The sequence below is a fragment of the Muscardinus avellanarius genome (genome assembly GCF_963383645.1).
Source record: "Muscardinus avellanarius genome assembly, chromosome: 2".
In the NCBI taxonomy this organism is placed as follows: Eukaryota; Metazoa; Chordata; class Mammalia; order Rodentia; family Gliridae; genus Muscardinus; species Muscardinus avellanarius.
The window spans coordinates 58,896,889-58,916,714 of record NC_137787.1 but is presented as its reverse complement, the minus strand read 5'-3'; the positions used below and the strand labels follow the sequence as shown (position 1 = coordinate 58,916,714).

Sequence of the window (19,826 nt, the reverse complement as noted above, 5' to 3'; positions counted from 1 at the left end):
CTTTCTTTTTCCCATCATTTTAAATGTTACTGACATTTGAAAAAACTAGATTATTTATTTATTTATTTATTTAATTTTTTTGGTGGTACTTGGGTTCCTGGAAGCCCTTCTACCCCCGGGCTACACTCCCAGACCTATTTTTACATTTTTATTTGGAAACAGGGTCTCCTAAGCCAGCGCGCGCGGCTGGCTTCGAACCTGCGCGATCCTCCTGTCTCTGCCTCCCAAGCGCGAGGATTACAAGCGTGCGCCACCATGCCCGGCTAAAACTAGATTATTTATACTGTAGAATGACATATATTGAATTTGCCTATTGCCTCTTTTTAGTGTTATTTAACTGTTCCTCCAGGCCATATAAATGGCTAGTTTGAGTCAAACATAGCTTTTTTTTTTCTTTCTTTTTTTGGTGGTATTGGGGATGGAATACCTCCAATACCACCACACTTCTACCTCCACACTCCCAGACCTATTTCATATTTTTTATTTGGAAACAGGGTCTCTTAAGCCAGTGGAAGCTGGCTTCGAACCTGCGCGATCCTCCCATCTCAGCCTCCCAAGCGCGGAGATTATAAGTGTGTGCCACCATGACTGGTCAAACATAGCTTTTTTTTTTGTTTAATATTATTTATTTTTTTGCAGTACTGGGGATGGAACCCAGGGACATTCTACTTCTGAGCCACACCCCCAGCCCTAGTTTTTATTCTTTATTTTGAAACAGAGTCTCACTGAGTTGGAAAGGACCTCACTAAGTAGCTGAGGCTATCTCTGAATTGAGATCCTCCTGTCTCAGCCTCCAAATGCTGGGATTACAATCATGTGCCACCATGCCTGGCTTCCAAACATAGCTTTTTCAGAATTGAAAAAATTAATAGCAAGAATACCTTGAAGATAGTAATGTGCTTTTTTTTTAAATAAAATTTATTTCTTTGGTAGTAAGAATTGAACCTAGGCCATTCTGCCTCTGAGCTATACTCTCAGCTCTTTATTTTGCAACAGAGTCTTACAGAATTGCTGAGGGTCTCGCCTGACTGCTGAATCTTGCCTGGAACCTGTGATCCTTCTGCTTCTACCTCCCAAGTATTATAGGTGTGCATCACCATGCCCAGCTTATTTTAAATTGATTCATAATTGTACCTGTTTATGGAGTTATTAAAACAACAAGGTGATGTTTTGATACATGCATACTTTGCATAATGATTAAGTTGGAGCAATTAGCATATCCATGGCTTTGCAATGTGCTCTTTAATGTAATATAACATCAGGAGAGGTGATGTATAATCACTGGTTGGCCCACTTGAGTGACTCTGATTCATCACAAGTTCATATGATAACTGCCTGATTTGTACTATAAAGTTCCTTATCAACTTTTTTCCATGTCCCAGATTCAAGATACTGAAGTTTCCTCAGAAGATAGTTTCGCAGTAGCCTATTCTGGAATAGACTTTGGAATGTGTTTAGATTTTTCTGTGTGCAGATTTACCTCTAATTTTGTTACCAAACGTGAAAAGTTAAACCAGAGAAGTACAGTAATATATGCATACCTATGTTTATACCTGCACAATTCACAATAGCCAAACTATGGAACCAACCTAGGTGTTCTTCAACAGATGAATGGGTTACAAAACTATGGTAAATACACACAGTGGGACTCTACTCAGCAATAAAGAAAAGTAAAATTATGTCATTTGCAAGAAAATCGAAGGACCTGGAGAACATTGTGTTAAGTGAGATTAGCCAATCACAGAGTGAAGTGTTATATGTTTTCTTTAATATGTGCAGGATAGTGAGTAATTGAGATACAATAGAGACTCCATATAATAGAGGAGAAATCTCAGGGGAGCCAGGGAGGAGATATAAGTGTAGGGGAGGAGGAAGACTGAGTGAGGTTCATTAATGGAAATACTACCATAGACAATGTGTATACATGTGAATATATACAAGGGTCGTTCTGGGTACCCTGTATTGGGAGGGAGGGAAACGGGGAGTGTGGCCCCAAGAGCATGTTGCATGTATGTCATTGTCAACATGATTTATGATGTGAGAGTATAATGTACCAATAAAAGTACAACATAGGAAAATGTGAAAGTAGAAATTATAGTACTTATAATAGCAGGTTATTATGAAGATAAGTAAAAATCTTCACACTGAGTAAATATTCAAAATTCTGTGGCAGAATTTTAATCACCTTGTTTCCAACGAGCTGTTTTTCAGGGAAACTCTGTATATTTACTGCTTTAACCTTGAACTGTTTTAAATATTATGATACAGCTGTAATTTGCATTGAAGTCAGTAAGTCATATCTATGCATGTACAGTGTGCTTCTTATGTAATATACAGAAAGTATGGACATTACAGTTGTACTGAAATACCTATGGTAAGATTAAGGCAACACTGTTTGTAAAGTTTATTTTAGCTTGAGTTGGGTAGTATATATTAGGTGTAATAAGATAGCCTATATATTTCCTTTAGGGTTTTCTGTGAGTGCCCATAAAGATGTTTGGATCCTTGGTGGGTACCAGGTATATATTAGCACAAGTATATAATTGCCCCAAGAATCAGTCTATTGGGGGAGAATGTATGTGTGTGTGTGTGTGTGTGTGTGTGTGTGTGTGTGTGTGTGTACACACACACACACACACACGATTAATGAATTCTTTGTCTTTTTACAATTTAATTTTTTTATTTAGCTGATATAGAATCAAAAACCTGATTATATCATAGTTATATTGAAATTACTAAGCTGTGTGATAGCATACACTTTTAATTTTAGTACTTGAAGGGCTGCAATAAGAGGATTGCAGGTTTATGGCCAGCCTCAGCTACTTTGTGAGGCCCTCTGCAACCTAGTAAGACCCTGTTTCAAAACAAAAATAAGGCTGGGGGTATAGCTTAGAAGTAGAGTGTCCTAGGTTTAATCTCTAGATCACACACAAAAAAGAAATTACTTTTGTCTTAAGGTTTTATATAATGTAAAACAAAAATATATTCACACATATTTTCTTTTTTTAGTGCTGGAGATTGAACCCAGGGGCATTCTACCTCCAAGCTACACTGCCAGCCCAATTTTTTTTTTTTTTTAATAGAGTGTCACCAAATTGTGGAGGGCTGGCTTCACTAAGTTGCTGAGTTTGGCTGTGAACCTGTGATCTTTCTGTCTCAGCCTCCCAAGTACTGGATTTCAAGTGTGTGTGCACACTTGAAAACCATGTCTGGCTTATAATAAATGTTTATTATCACTTCAATGTTTATAATTAAGTACTATAGTTATTTGTATGCATTCAGGTTTAGAATTTAGGCAGACACTAATATTTTTTGTATTGCATATTCTTTTTATTATTAATTTACATTAGTTATTGTTATGAAATTGAACATTTCAAAATATAAAGAAAGCTTCTCTGGGATCCAAAGATTTTATATGCTACTTGATTCCTTACCCAAATAGAAGGGGAAACAAAGTTTGCTTTTAATAGTTGGAAAATATCTTATGAAGATTTATATATATGTTACCTAATAAGAATTAGGTCAAATAAAAATGTTAAAATATTTTTATTGACTATCACATTTCATAAGGTGAGCAAGAAAATATTTAGTTCTTTTTTTAGCAAGAAGCAGGAATGTGCTTGTTTTCTATGTGGGGTTTCTGGTCCTATTTTAGATAGAAATAATGCAGATATGCCATTTACTGTATTCACTTGTCTTAGCAGGTGTTTTCTTCCTATCCCATTTTCTGATTCTTAATTAGATATGATTGCTGTAACAGTGCCACACCAAAACTGTAACAATGCCCCCATTGGATGCCAAAACTGTAATTGTGTGAGATGTAGCTGTGGTTCTTGTTCTACCTTAGAGAAGGATAGCTAGAACTATGCTGCAAGCTTAAGCAATTTTTATTATTACAAAGGTAGAAAGAAGGGACAGAGGAGTAAATCACCACATCAGAGAAAATTTGGTGGGGTGTCTTGAAAGTATGACACTGAAGTTTTTGGATACAGAACAGTTTTTATAAAGATTTAACTTCTATCTTGCTTAACCAATAGTCTTCCTGACTAAGTGTAGATCTGCCCATTCTCTCTAAGGTAAGCCTTTTGATGTAATTATGAGGCTTCACTATCTTACATCCTGTTTAGTCTTTCCATTTGCTCTTGACCTAATGCAGGTATAGGCCCACCCAGTCTGTGGTGGTTTAACAAAGTCAGAGATACCCTCCTCCTGGTCCTTGGGTGTTTTAGCCTATCGGCTAGAAGTTATTTGTTATGTAAACCTGTCTTTAAAATACAAAGGTGTGCCTGGTGTGGTGGCCCAAGCTTGTAATTCCAGCATTCACTTGTAATCCCAGCATTCGGGAGGAGGAGACCAGAGGATCGTGGTTCCTGGACAGCCTCAGCTACTTAGCGAGGCCCTTTGCGACTCGGGAGACCCTGTTTCAAAAAGAGACTAAAAAATGGGGCTGGGGGTGTAGCTCGGAGGTAGAATGTCCCCTGGGTTCCATCCACAGTACTGCTAATCACTTTTGGTGCCTATAACTCTGTGGGGTAACAGCTGCCTCCTCCTCCCTGCTTGAGTGTCTGCACCACACCCAAGCTCTGGAAATTAATAACAAAGCTATTTTCCAGTACACTTAGAAATTAGTACCAAAGCCATTTCCCAGTACTGGCACAATTGCTATGTTAACTATAGTGCAAATAGTCTACAGAATACCAGGCCCCATATATGGTAAGTTTAAAAATGTGTAGTATCTCATTTATTTCTTATAGCTAGCAGTTGTCTACATTATTGTGAGAATGTATTATTACTGTCTACATTTTACAAATGAGGAAACTCTAAGCCTTGACAGTTATTTGCCTAAACTAAGAGGTAGAGTGTAATTTGAATTAATATCTGCATAGAGGCAGGGTCTATATTTTAAACCAACCTTCTGTGTAATATACTGCCTTTATTAGTATGTTTCATAGTAAGGGATAAGTGAGTCTTATTTTCCCTGTGGGTTACTATCTTGTTACTTGTTTCTTTGAAATAGGAAGTAATGTATTTTGTGAGAAAATATTGGCACTTTCATGGAGATGAAACTTCTTTCTTCCTTTGCATAGAATCGAATTCTCTGGGTTGATGAAAACAATTTGACAGCTCATGTAGAAGCTGGCATAACAGGACAAGATTTGGAAAGACAGGTATGTTGTGTCTCTTTTTTTAATTGATGCATTGTAATCATATGTCATGGTGAAGTTCAGAATGGTAGAGGCACACATGCTCACAGCACTCATGAGACCCCAGCTCCCACCCAGTGTTGTGCACCCTCCCCATGCATAGCATTGTGATTGGCATCAATCATGTCCATTGATAATGTAAGTGTTTAAAATGGGACTTCAAGATGAGTCAGAGTCAGCAGAAAGGGAGGTGAGTGGGGAGAAAATTTCAGTCAGAAGAAAGTGCTTTAAGAGTAGTTGTTGCTTTGGGAAGACTGCAGATAGCTGAGTATAGCTACTGTTTTTTGGTGTTTGTATATTGGGTGGGAGTGAGTGTTGTAGAGGAAAAGGATGAAGCCAGGAAAACATGAAGAGGTCAGGTCATAATGGGCCTTTGTAAAGCCCCTTTTAGAAGTTTGAACTTTACCTTTGTTGTTAGGGTGAAGAATGGATGGGCCATGTAAGAAACTGCTGTAATAATTTAGGCAAGAGTTGATAGTGACCTGATAATAAAAATATAGTGCAAATGGAGTAAAGGGTGACATATTGGAAATAGAATTCTCAAATCTTGCTAACAAATTATATCAACTGGGTAGATTTGGGATTTACTATTTATTGAACTTTCCAATGCATAATTTCATTGAAACAACTCATCTCATGAATAGAATTCTTCAAGTCCCTATAGCACATTCTGGGGATCCTAATGAATTTTTGGCAATTAATTGTTAAAATGAATTGGTTTGTTCAACTTCCTCAAATATGACCAAAATGATTTTAACTTAGTTATTATAAATGAAAATTAGAAAGTCTAGTTTGTTGGTGATATACTTTGTCCCACTTGGGTTATAGAGCTACCTCCCCTCTAAACCTTTAATAGAATAAGGAGGAAGATGTGGTATGATTGTTGATCTTATTTTTATTGTATTTTTCCTTCTTTCTTGGAATGTTGATTAAAGTTGGTTAGCTTGTTACCAGTTCTGTTTGAAAAGGTTTGAAAAAATTGTTATTACTTTCTTTTGTTTAAATGCCATAAGATGCAGAGAACTAGAATACATTGAACATATTTGTTGAGATGTTAAAGATCTTCAAATTAGGCAAGATTTTATTTAAGTCAAGGTATGGAGACTTGTTAATTGTTATAATGTATAATGAACTTCAGTGGGAAGAACAGTATTTAATAAAAACCTCTAAAATATCTTGTATTATTCTGTTGTGCCTGAATGAGGCATCAATACAGCATTTAAAAAAAATAGCAGAGTGGCCTTTTATGTCTCCAATTTTATAATCCTTTATTTTAGTGTTTCATGTAGCATTTCAGCTTTCCCAGGTTTTCTTTTTTTTAAAAAAGTTAACATTAAAATTTAAGGAACATATTTCTTTGAAATTTAAGTGACATTTTCTTAGAACTAAGAACTTCTGATATTTTACCTACTAGTTCATATCCCTTACTGCCAGTATAAAATTTTCTTTCTATCCTGCAGTGGGCTGAAATGTTTCTGTTGCTTTCTTAAGTTCTTCTGATACTGAGAAAGAAATACTTAAAGTACTCATACAGTTGCTTCAGTAAAACTCAACAGACAGTTTGGTGAGGAAAAAAACAGGTTTTTTTTAAAGCTGGCTTTGAGAAAGATAGGGGAAACCTTTCCATCCCAAATCTCCATCTTCAGGGAGCTGCAGAAGTGTCAGAGAAAGCTTTTTGAGAGAGGAAAAGAGGTGCAGTGCTGGTAGGAATTTCATAGGGTTCTTCTTTTTTCCAAGATGGTTGTCTCTGAGTCTCTATTCCCTCCTTATCTCATCAAAGTAATCATCAACCCCCTGGGTCCAGCACCTGCATTTTCTTTTTTGATCCACAGGTTACCTTTTGAACTGAGGCCTGGTGAGGCATCTCAGGGCTTTCATTGTAATTTGTACAATATGATGAGAAAGGGATGTTGTTCTGAGCAGACTTAAATTGTAGAAACTGAAACACAATCTAAGTTGTTTGGAGAACATTCATTGCAATTGTGGTTAAGGCAAATTCTTTATTTGTTAATAGGTTGGATGGTGCAGTTGTCTGTGAGTTCTTGGTCTGGGTCATTTGCAAATCCAGTCTGAGTCTCGTATTGCTGACCTTAACTGGTGAGAGTTTACCACATTGAGAGGATTGGTGGGTGTTTTTTTTTCTGTTTTGGTGGTACTGGGGGTTGGAACCTAGGGACTTTTCTACCTCCAGGCTATACTTCCAGACCTCACTAAGGGCCTCACTTAGTGAAGCTCTCACTAAGCTGAGAGCTTCACTAAGTAGTTAAGGCTGGCTTCGAATCTGAGATCCTCCTGTCTCAGCCTCCCAAGTGCTGGGATTACAAGTGAGTGCCACCATGCCTGACTTTTTTTTTTTTTTTTTTCAGTACTGGGGATGGAACCCAGGGGCATTCTACCTCCAAGCTACACCCCCTTGGGCCTAATTTTTATTCTTTTCTTTTGAAATAGGGTCTCATTGAGTTGCAAAGGGCCTCACTAAGTAGCTGACGCTGGCTACTCACCGGGATCCTCCTTTCTCTGTCTCCCAAATGCTGGGATTATAAGTCTGCCACCACGCCCGGCTCAGTGGGTGTTTTTAACTAGGACTGAAGGTGAGGAATTGCCTGGACATGGTCTACCAGCCAATCTGTCTGAGTCAGCGTTTAACCTCATTATTGGTGATCAGGATGGTGAGGTTTCATGGTGGATGAAGCTGCAGGTGTTCTGGTGCCATAGTTATTCCAGTATTTGAGAGACTGAGACAGGAGGCTCACAGGTTTGAGAACAACCCCAGAAACATAGTAAGACCTCCAGCAACCTAGTGAGGTCATGTTTCAGAATAAAAAATAAGCAAGGACTTGGGGTGTAGCATGGAGGTAGAATCTTGGTTTCAGCCCCAGTACCAGGCCCCCTCTCCCACTGCTGCAATGAATATTAATACAGAAGTCCTTTCATGGATGTATGCCTTCATTTCTCCTGAGTAAATATCTAGAAATGCAGATTTTCTAGCTAGGACAAATGATGAATTTTAAATCCTGGTTTTTAACCATTATACTTAACCTTACTTACCTAGTAAGAAGTTAAATTCTTGGTAAGGAAGTGGATTTAAAACTGATATACTAGATAAAGCTCGCTCAGCATAGGGACTATTATTTTTATTTTTGAAATTCTTATCTTCCTTGCTTTATATAACTCCTGGCATCTTGTAGCTACTTGTAATTGGAAAAAGTAATAAAGTAGTTTAGCTGTTTAAGATGCAATTTAATATCCAATTTTAATATTGGATATACTGGTAGAAATAGTTTTAAGTGTATATAAATTCTGTGTAGGTAATATGGGTTTTTTTTTTTGTTATAAGAATAAGTAAAACTACCTCGTTAGTGCTAAGCACAATTTAAGGCTCCATGAATGTATTTTTTTCTTTTACTTTTATAAAGTTGAATAGCAATAATCTTTTGAAAGAAAATAGTGTTAATAGAGATCATTTGATGATGGAGTTAGGGAACAAATATAACAGTTGGATAATCTTCATTTTACCCTGTTCAGGCATATATCTGTCTATTTGAGGGTGATTATTAGTATCTTTAAATTTGTTTTTGTTTTAGTAGTGGTGATTGAATCTAGGAGCATTCTACCTTTGAGCTATATTCCCACCCCCAGCCCCTCCTTTCCCCTTTAAAATTTTTATTTTGAGACAGGGTATCATTAAGTTGCCTAGGCTGGCCTTGAATTTGATCTTTCTGCCTCATCCTCCTGAGTATCTAGGATTATGGGTTTGTGCCACTAACATCAGTCTCTTAATAATAAGTAAATATATTGGATATTAGTGAAAAAAATCTTATGTGGTAGTTGATCTTTTCAAATCTTATTTCCCTAGCGCCAAAATTAGAAAAGATAAGTGATTTGCACTGGTGTGCAAAACCTAACAAATATAAATTATATTTAACCTAATAGGCTTTCAAATTTGGAGTTACAACTTTCATACCTTACTTAAATGCACAGATACAAACATAGCTGACATATTCTACCTCTCTGCCTGGCTTCCTTGAAAAGCAGAAGCAGTTGCTTAACTTATCAGAATGGTCAACATAGATTGATGGGCTTGAGTGCAGTAGACAGTGGGCATGCAGATGGTAATGTCTGTACCATTTGACAGGAGATGGCAGAATCTTTAAAATGATTTCAGTGGAATGGTGTTGGTGTTGTTACAGTAAAGGGCATCCATTCAACCTCAGGTGCTATACAGATGGCAAAGCCAAGCTAATATAGAAAAATGAGGAACAAGTGACTCTTTAATGTACAGGAATGCATGGTCTGCATCACAAATAAACGATGGCATTATATGCAGAAAACCTAACCAGATGGCTGTACATTAAAACACATGACTCCTTGAGAGAATTAAGTACAGGCAATTTGCTCAGATTTTCTGAAATTGCAGCATCTCATATTAGGACAGGGAGAACAAGAGATTAAGTGCTTTATTTACTTACCATGTTTAGATGAAGCTGGCAGTTATTCAAGTGTAATCTGTTCTCCACAAGTATTTAAATTGTCTATTTTGGGGGATAAAAGTTAGGAAGGACAACTGGCTTTAAAAGGATGTAAAGGGCAAGATTGTCTATTGAACCTGTGAAAAATACAACTATTTTTGATCCACACTTCATTTTTATAGTTTTCTTGTAGACAAAAGCTGAAGAAAGTTTCCTGAGTATTAGTATAATACAAATATTTTTTTTTTATTTCCAGTACTGGGGATCAAACCTAGAGGCAGTCTACCTCTAAGCTATACCTCTAGCCCAATTTTTTTTATTCTTTATTTTGAAACAGGGTCTTACTGTAGTGGTTTTTAGTGAATAAAAATATTAGTCAGATATGGAAATTTTAAATGGGAGGAGTTGAATACTGCATGAAATGGGACCATTTTCACTAGTAAAATATTATATATATTTTTTTCAGCTTAAAGAAAGTGGTTATTGTACAGGTCATGAACCAGATTCCCTGGAATTCAGCACCGTGGGAGGATGGATATCTACTCGGGCATCGGGCATGAAGAAGAATATCTATGGCAATATTGAGGACCTGGTGAATTTTTCTAATTATATAATAATTGATTATTTTGTGGGGGTTATTATAAAGAGGTTAAAAACCTTCAAAAATTAGGAGTTGGATGTTAGGTCTTCCAGTAATATACTCCCTTTTCATTATAATAATGTTGAATATGTATAGTAGAAACAATTAGAAAACACAGTTGTGGTCATGATTTAAGGATGTCCCTTTTCAAAATATTTAAGCTTTGTAGATGTTATCATACTTACCAAATATACAAATTGTTTTACAAGCCTTATTAAAACAGTCTTCCAGTCTACCAAGATTTTAGTCCATATTTAGGTGGTCTCAACATTGATCTTATTTTACTTTAGTAGACTTTACATTTATTTTTCTGAAAAAATCTCTATGAAAAGTAAAGCGCCTGATCAAAATTATTATTATTATTATTATTATTATTATTATTATTATTTATTTATTTATTTTTCTTTTTGGTGGTACTGGGGTTCCTAGAAGCCCTTCTACCTCCGGGCTACACTCTAAGACCTATTTTTACATTTTATATTTGGAAACAGGGTCTCCTAAGCCAGCGCGCACGGCTGGCTTCGAACCTGCGCGATCCTCCTGTCTCTGCCTCCCAAGTGTGGGGATTACAAGCGTGCGCCACCACGCCCGGCAAAAGATCAAAATTATTTTAAAGTGTTCTCATTGGCTCTTTTTTTTTTTTTTTTTGGGCGGGTCTGGGGATGGAACCCAGAGTCATTTGACCTCCGAGCTATACCACCTGCCCAATTTTTAATTCTTTATTTTGAAACAGGGTCTCACTGAGTTGTGGAGGGCCTCACTAAGTAGCTGAGGCTGTCCACAAACCACAATCCTCTGGTCTCAGCTTCCCAAATGCTGGGATTATAAGTGTGCACCACCACACCTGGATGGCAATTTTTATTTCTTATTTTGTGAATAGTGTGATGCCCTTTGCTCATTTTCTTTAATAATAGGTTATTATTTATCTCTCAAAAATTCTAAAAATGTGTTGGATTTTTACTATTGGGTTTTGTGTGTGTGTGTGTGTGTGTGTGTGTGTGTGTGTGAGAGAGAGAGAGGGGGGGGGGAATGTGATGTGTGTTTGGTCCTGGGGATGGAACACAAGAACATTTTATCTCTGAGCTATTTGGTTATTTTATTTTGATATAGGATCTCACTAAGTTGGTGAGGCTATATTTGAACCTGTGATCCTCCTGTCTCAGCTTCCCAAGTACTAGGATTACAAGTGTTCTCCACCATACCTGGCTTAATTATTGGTTTCTGATTCAGATTTCACAAACTTTTAAAAAATGGTCTCTTTCCCAGTATATCTATTTTTTCACCTGTGCAGTGTCTTACACATATCTCTTGCTGTCTTTTTGGTGGTACTGGGGTTCCTGGAAGCCCTTCTACCTCTGGGCTACACTCCCAGACCTAATATATATATATATGTGCACACTTTTTATTTGGAAACAGGGTCTCTTAAGCCTGGCTGGGGCTGGCTTTGAATCTGTGTGATCCTCCTGTCTCCGCCTCCCAAGAGTGGGGATTACAAGTGTGCGCCACCACGCCTGGCTCTTGCTGTCTTTTGACTTAGTCAACTCTTGAGCCTCTTCAGCCCAGTGACTTGTATTTTATTTTGTGGTGCTAGGGATCTAACATAGAGCCTTGTATGTGCTAGGCAAGTCCTCTTCAACTTAGCTATGCCTTCAGCCCCATCTTGATTTTGACAAGATTCAAAATTTATTTATTTTTTTAGTCTTCTAAATGTGGTTGAAGATGGGGATATGGCACTAATAAGTATTTTCTTAGAATTCTAAGAACCTAGCACACTGCCTGATATGAATAGCAGTGCTTCATAAATATCATTAAATAAATAATGGACCTGTTATATTTGCTGTTTTTAATCCTTTAGTTGTTCTATGGAAACCATAGATTAAGTTTGATTTAAAGATATGTGTTTTTCCATTCTTAAGATGAAGATGATGAATATATTTAAACTATTTTAAGTCAAGAGATATGTAACAATTTTAGAATGGGTTTTTATTTTACATAAAGTTATATAAAATTTATCCTTAGTCTAAGAATTACTGAAAGATATTAGAATTCAGAAGAGCATTATAAATTAATTCCCCTTTTTTGTGGTGGTACTGGGGTTCCTGGGTGCCCTTCTACCTCTGGGCTACACTCCCAGACCTATGTTATATTTTTATTTGGAAACAGGATCTCTTAAGCCAACGTGGCTGGCTTCGAACTTGTGCAATCCTCCTGTCTCCACCTCCCAAGCACAGGGGGATTACAAGCGTGCGCCACCACACCTGGCTAATCCCAATATTTTAAAAGCAGTGTTTTATGTAAATATATATGTATGTATGTATGTATATGTGTGTGTGTGTGTGTGTGTGTATACACATACACACACACACACATGAAAGTATACATACACACGTATTTACTGACAGATGCCTAGAATTTACATTCTCTGTTGTATTAAACAGGTGGTTCATATGAAAGTGGTAACACCTAGAGGTGTAATAGAAAAAAGCTGTCAAGGACCTCGAATGTCAACAGGCCCTGATATTCATCACTTCATCATGGGATCTGAAGGTAAATATAACTACAAATTTATTATGAAAAAAGTATGGGTTAGTAACTCAGTTTGTGAAATCTAATACTGTGATATCAGATCTTGAAAGAAAGACATGTTTTATATATTTAAGGAATAGTGATTTTCAAAAAAGCTTTACTTTAGTCCTTAATAAAGCTTTTATCATGAGAACATGTTAGTAAATCCTCTTGTACATACTACTGCTTTTTTATATTTACAGAGACATTATAGTTTTTTTTATTTTATTTTTTCAGAATTTCTAATGGATTTTATTTTATTTTTTTTTATTTTTTTTTTAATTGTATCACTGTGTCATAGTTTATTCTTTTTTTTTTTTTTTTTTTTAATTTTATTGGTGCACTGTATTCATACATCATAGTGGGATACAAACTTTTGTAGACATACATGCACACATCGCCCAGTCAGCCCCCACCCGATCCCCACCCCATTCTCTCCCCATCCCTCCTTCCCATTCTTGGCTTAGTAGTTGACATCTAGTATTATAGCAATTTATCCAAAATTAAAAATGATAATCTCACATAACAGTTTCATTTGTCTGATACCAAGCATTTGATGATTTAAAGATAACATTTCAATATTTCTTTTTGCTTTCTTTCTTACCAGAGCATATTTTTTTCTGTTTTTTTAGGTGAAACTATCATATATTTATATATTTATTTTTCAGAAAAAAATCTATCCTAATATGGAATATGAATTCTAGATACCCAAAACAATCTTGAAAAAGAACAAAGCTAGCAGATATATATTTTCTGATTTCAAACCATATAAAGCTACAATACTTGAAACAGTGTAGTACTGTTCTAAAGGCAGATATATAGACCATTGGAGTTAAATACAGGCCTAGAGCTAACTTCTTCCCTATATTGTCAAGTTATTTTTGACAAGGTTTCCACGAAGATTTGGTGGTGGAAATAATAATCTTTTAACTAAATATTGTTGAAAAATAATAATTACATGGAAAAGAATAAAGTTGGACCCTTACCTAATCCCACATACAAGTATTAACTCAAACTAGATAAAAGACCTAAATATAAATCTTAAGACTATAAACTTTTAGGAGAAAATCTGGGTCATAAAACCTCACAACATTGAAATTGGCAGTGATTTCTTGGATATGATTTCAATGGCACAGGCAACAGAAGAATATACAAACTCCCTAAAAAATAAAAGAAAATATTGTATATCCAAAGACAATGTAAACAGAGTTAAAAGTTACTAATAGAATGGGATAAAATATTTCCAAATGCTATATCTGAAGGTATATTAATATTCCAACTAGAAATCGTAAAAATTAACAACAATAAAGGCAAACAATACAATTTAGAGATAGGTAAAAGACTAACATAAATAATGAATCTCCACAGATAACCAATCTTAGTTGTCTGTTGGATGGAAACTCTTGTTTCTCTGGTTCTGGTGAGTGTTACCTATTTCTTCTTTGTAGTTAATCTCTTTGAGTATTTTCTCTAGCACTGGTTTTGAAGACATAAATTCCTTCAGTTTCTGTTTGTCATGGAAGCTTCTTATTTCTCCATCTAATTTGATAAAAAGTTTTGCTGGGTAGGAAATTTTTGGCTGGAAGTTGTTTTCTTTCAGAGTTTGGAATATGTTACTCCAAGCCCTTCTGGCTCTCATGACTTGGTTTGGGAAGTCTGGAGTGATTCTAATTGGTTTGCCTCTGAATGTCACTTGGCCCTTTGTTTTTGTTGCCTTTAAGATTCTCTGCTTGGCTTCCACATTGGTCATTTTGACAATTATATGGCGTGGGGATCCTCTTCTCCGATCCTGTCTAAAGGGAGTTCTATAAGTTTCCTGGATCTGTGTATCAACCTCTTGCTCTATATTTGGAAAATTTTCTGCTATTACTTCCTTGAAGAGATTGTTGATCCCTTTGGTATCACTTTCTTTTCCCTCCTCTATTCCAATTATTCTTAGGTTAGCTCTCTTAAGATGGGCCCATATTTCTTCAATGTCAGATTCCTGCTGTTGGATATCTTTTTCTAGATTAGAAACTATGCATTCATTTTTGGATTGCTCATCTTCTAAGAGCGAGATTCTGTTCTCCATGTGGTCTAATCGGTTGTTTGTGCTTTGAATTGAGGCCTTTACTTCATTAATTGCCTCCTTTATCTCTTTTTGGCTCTCTCTGAGTTCTTTTCGAAGCACCTCTATTATTTCTACAGTTATTTTCCTGATTTGATCTTCTAGAAATCTCTGATTTTCTGTTTTATCAGGTTCTGATGTTGTGGGGTTGTGCACATTCATTACTCCAGTGTTATTCCTCTTTCCCATGATTTCGGAGGTTTGTGCCTTCTCTGGGTTCTTCCCTTGGGTCACTATGGCTTCACTTAAGGTGCTCTGGATCTCGAGTCTGTATTATCTCAGACTCCACTACTCCTTTACTGGGTTGTATCACAGAGTCTCCGACCCAGGGAGTCGATAGAGACTGCTTTAAACTATGGGGGGTGCCAGGTTGCACGCTCTCCTATGGTGTGATATCTCTGCCACCACCACTCCCTCACTGGGTCAAGTCCCAGGAGGCACAATACTGGGATTTCTCCTCTGTGGCCCGCAATTTGACTCACTGTTCTTGAGTACGTAGATGTAGCTGTACTGGACTCGGTGAATTCACTGCTGCTGCCGCCGCCGGTGGCAATATGGCGCCTCTGCCACGCCCTCGGCCATGAGGCTGGCCTATTTTTTCTTCTCTGGTTTTGATTTCCACTCTGAATCCCTGCAGCGTGTGCTGAGCTCAGCCACTGGGAGCTTTAAATGCTGTCTGCGCCGAAAGATCCCGCCTGGCTGTTCCGCATCGGCTCACCTCGGCTTGCTGTAGCCGTCCGTTGAGTTCGCCGCTGCCGCTAGCAGTATGGCGCTGCTGCCGCGTCCTCGGGCGCGTGTGTCTCCTCTGTGGCCCTGAGCTCTGTTCTCAGTCCGCTTTCTCTCTGGAGCCTAGTCGTTTTTTTGTTTTTCTGGTGATGGTGTTTTCTGGCTATGAAAGGCGCTCTTTTTGTGGTAATGGAGATTGGTTGTTAGCGGGACTCTTAAGCCCCGCTTTTCTCGGTCGCCATCTTCCCGGAAGTCCATAGTTTTCTCTAATGGATTTTAGGAAAAGTAGTTTTTAGGATTTGAAATGGTTTGTTTTTCTCAGTCCTGGGGATGGAATCCAGGGGCATACTACACCCCCAGCCCTATCTTTTATTATTTATTTTGAAACAGGGTCTCACTGAGTTGCAAAGGGCCTCACTAAGTAGCTGAGCCTGGCCTCTTACTGTGATCCTCCTGTCTCAGCCTCCCAAATGCTGGCATTACAAGTGTGTGCCACCACGCTCAGCTTTTATTTTCATTCTTCACCTACCTCCTAGTCCATCTTCATCCTGTTGAGAAGGAGCTAGAATAACTGGGTTGTGGCATGAATGGCCACTTAGCCATAGCTGAGAGATTCAGTGGAAGACAACACTCTCATTAGCATCACTTCCTAACTCCCCTCTGGCCTCGAGTCACAGGTATCTAGAAAGTGCAAATGTAACAAGGCATGGTGGCGCAGGCACACTTGTAATCCCCGCCCTTGGGAGGTAGAGACAGGAGGATCGTGCAGGTTTGAAGCCAGCTGTGCTGGCTTAAGAGACCCTGTTTCCAAACAAAAATATAAAAGATAGGTCTGGGAGTGTAGCCTGGAGATAGAAGGGCTTCCAGGAACCCCCAGTACCACCAAAAAAAAAAAAAAAAAAAAAAAAGAAAGTGCATTGTACCCTCCATCCTTAGCCACAGTCTCCTCATCCTTGAAGTGCTTATTTGAAAAATAGCAAGCATCCTCTCATTTGCATAACTCAGTTACCTTCTGTCCTTATGCATAAAAGTGACAATGGACACTCAGTGTTGTGACTATGGACACACAGTGCTTGGTTCCTCCCCCAACTTTCCTTTCTTTCCCCTCCCAACAATGAGTTTCTAGTTTGACCATGCTACATACACAGTTATATACCTATCCAAATGTAGCTCCTCCAGTAAATCAACCTCAGCCTTCTTCCTCTCCTACCCTTCCTTTCTAGCTTTGCTGAGTTTTCCCCTCCATTATGTGGAGTCCCTTTAGTATCCCCAATACTCCCTAGTTTGGGCATATTGAGAAAACATATGTCCCTTCTCTTTTTGTGCTTGGCTGATCTAACAACTAATGTTCTCTAGGTCTTTCCATCTTTTTGGGAATTACATGATTTTGTTCTTCTTTATAGCTAAGTAGAATTCCATTGTGTGTATTTCCCAAAATTTTGCAATCCATTCATCTGTTGATGGAGACCTAGATTGGTTCCATATTTTGGCTATTACAAATTGTGCTGCTATGAACATGAGTATGCGTATTTTACTGTAGTTCTCTGATTTCAACCCCTTTGGAAAAATACCCAAGAGTGGTATAGCCGTATCATATGGTGGATCCATTCCCAGTTTTCAAAGGAATCTCCACACAGATCTCCATAACAGGTGAACTAGTTTGCACTCCTACCAACAGTGTAAAAAGAGTTTCTCTTTCCCCACATCCTCATCAGTATTTGTTGTTATTTGACTTCTTTATGTTTGCCACTCTGATTGGGGTTAGATGGAATCTTAGTGTAGTTTTGATTTGCATCTCCCTGATGGCTAATGATGTTGAACAATTTTTAATGTATCTATTGGCTATTTCTATTTCTTCTTTAGTGAAGTGTCTATTCAGTTCAGTTGCCCATTTCTTGATTGGGTTATTTGTTTTGCTAGTGTATCATCTTTTGAGCTCTTTGTATATTCTGGATATTAGCTCCCCTATCAGAGTGGTGGCTGGTAAAGATCTTCTCCCATCATGTAGACTTTCTCTTTAGGTTCTTAATGATTTCCTTTCTTGTTAATTCTTGCTTTAAATTTCTGTACTTTGGATTTCTTGTTGAGGAAGTTACTGCTTGTGTCTATATGTTGGAGTGTTTAGTATGCCCTAACTCTTAATAGCTTCACAGTCTCTGGTCTAATTTCTAAGTCTTTGATCCATCTTGAGTTGATTCCTGTGCACGGTGAGAGGTAAGGATTTAGTTCCATCTTTCTATAAATGTATAGCCAGTTCTCCCATTACCATTTGTTGAAAGGCTATCTTTTCTCCAGTGTATGAGTTTGGCCCTTTTATCAAAGATTAATTGAATGTAAGTGTGTGGGTTTGTTTCTGTTTCTTCTATTCTGTTTCATTGGTATATGTGCCCTTTTTTGGCCAATACCGTGCTCTTTTTGCTCTGTAGTATAATTTGAAGTCAGGGATTGTGATGCCTCCTGCATAATTGCTATTGCTGAAAATTGATTTGGTTATTCTGGGCCTTTTTTTCTCCATATAAAATTCATGACTGATTTTTCTAGATCTATGAAGAATATCCTTGGTATTTTGATAGGAATTGCAGTGAATATGTAGATCACTTTTGGCAGAACAGCCTTTTTGATGATATTGATTCTGCCTGTTGATGAGCAAGGGAGATCTTTCTATTTTCCAAGGTCGTCTTCAATTTCTTTCTTTAATGTTTTATAGTTTTCATTGTAGAAATCTTTTACATCTTTGTTTAAGCTTATTCCTAAGTAGTTTATTGGTTTTGATGTTATTGTGAATGGAATTGTTTTCTTTACTTCTTTCATTGTGGATTCATTGTTAGTATAAAGAAAAGCAATGATTCTTTAGGTTGATTTTGTATCCTGCAACTTTGCTGAATTGGTTAATCAGCTTCAGTATTCTTTTGAGTTCTTTGGGTCTTCTAGATAAAGGATCATGTCATCTGCAGACAAAGATAATTTTAATTCCTCTTTTCCTATTTGAATTTCTTTGATATCCTTCTCTTGTCTCATTGCTGTGGCAAGAGTCTTGAGGACTATATGAAGTGGTGGTAGTGGGCATTCTTGTCTTGTTCCTAATTTTAGATGAAATTCTTGCAGCTTTTCCTCATTCAATATGATGTTGGCTTTGGGTTTGTTGTATATTGCCTTAATGATGTTGAAATATTTTCCTTCTATTCCAATTTTCTGCAGTTTTTTTTTTTGTTTGTTTGTTTTTTTTGGTGGTACTGGGGATATAACCCAGGAACTTTCTACCTCTGGGCTCTACTCCCAGACCTATTTTTATATTTTATTTGGAACAGAGTCTCACTAAGTTGCTGAGAGCCTCACTAAGTAGCTGAGGCTGGCTTTGAACCTGTGCGATCCTCCTGTCTCAGCCTAAGTGCAGGGATTACAAGTGTGGCCCTTTTGCAGTGAAGGCCGGAATGGGTGTTGGATTTTGTCAAATGCTTTTTCAGCATCTATTGATATAATTATGTGATTTTTGTTCTAAGTTCTATTTATGTGTTGAATAACATTTATTGATTTGCCTATGTTGAATCAGCTTTGCTTTTCTGGGATGAAACCAACTTAGTTTTGGTGTACAGTTCTCTTGATAATGGTTTTGAATGCATATAGCTAGTATTTTGTTTAGAATTTTTGCATCTATGTTCATCAAGGATTTTGGTCTGTAATTTTCTTTTCTTGAGGTATCTTTATTTGGATTTGGTATTAATGTGGTACCGGTCTCATAGAAGGAATTTGGGAGAATTCCATCTCTTTCAATTTCCCGGAACAAGTTGTAGAGTATTAGGACTAATTCTTCTCTGAAGGTTTTGAAGAATTCAGCTGGACACCTGTTAGGGCCTGAGCTTTTCTTTAATGGCAGAATTTTTTTTGCTGTTTCTATTTCTATTGGTTGGTTTAGGCTTACAATGTCCTCTTGGTTTAATTTAGGTAGTTATATGTGCTTAAAAATCTAGGTAGGTTATATGTGCTTAGAAATCTATCAAATTCTTTCATGTTTTCCAGTATATTGGAATATAAATTGTCAAAATAAGTTTCTGATAATCCTTTTATTTTCCCCACTGTCTGTGGTGATGTCTCCTTTTTCATTTCTGATTTTAATG

The 19,826-nt window shown here is 37.2% G+C and overlaps 1 protein-coding gene across 1 annotated transcript in view; it reads left to right on the top strand.

The window, feature by feature from the left end:
• Positions 1–19,826, top strand: part of AGPS (alkylglycerone phosphate synthase) — a gene marked incomplete at its 3' end in the record, with an annotated part of 134,566 nt that overhangs the window by 39,844 nt on the left and 74,896 nt on the right. The window contains exons 8-10 of the mRNA XM_080690333.1: positions 5,088–5,168; positions 10,140–10,265; positions 12,752–12,860. Of these exons, the coding sequence (XP_080546459.1) occupies positions 5,088–5,168; positions 10,140–10,265; positions 12,752–12,860 (316 nt within the window). The remainder of the gene's footprint in view (positions 1–5,087; positions 5,169–10,139; positions 10,266–12,751; positions 12,861–19,826) is intronic.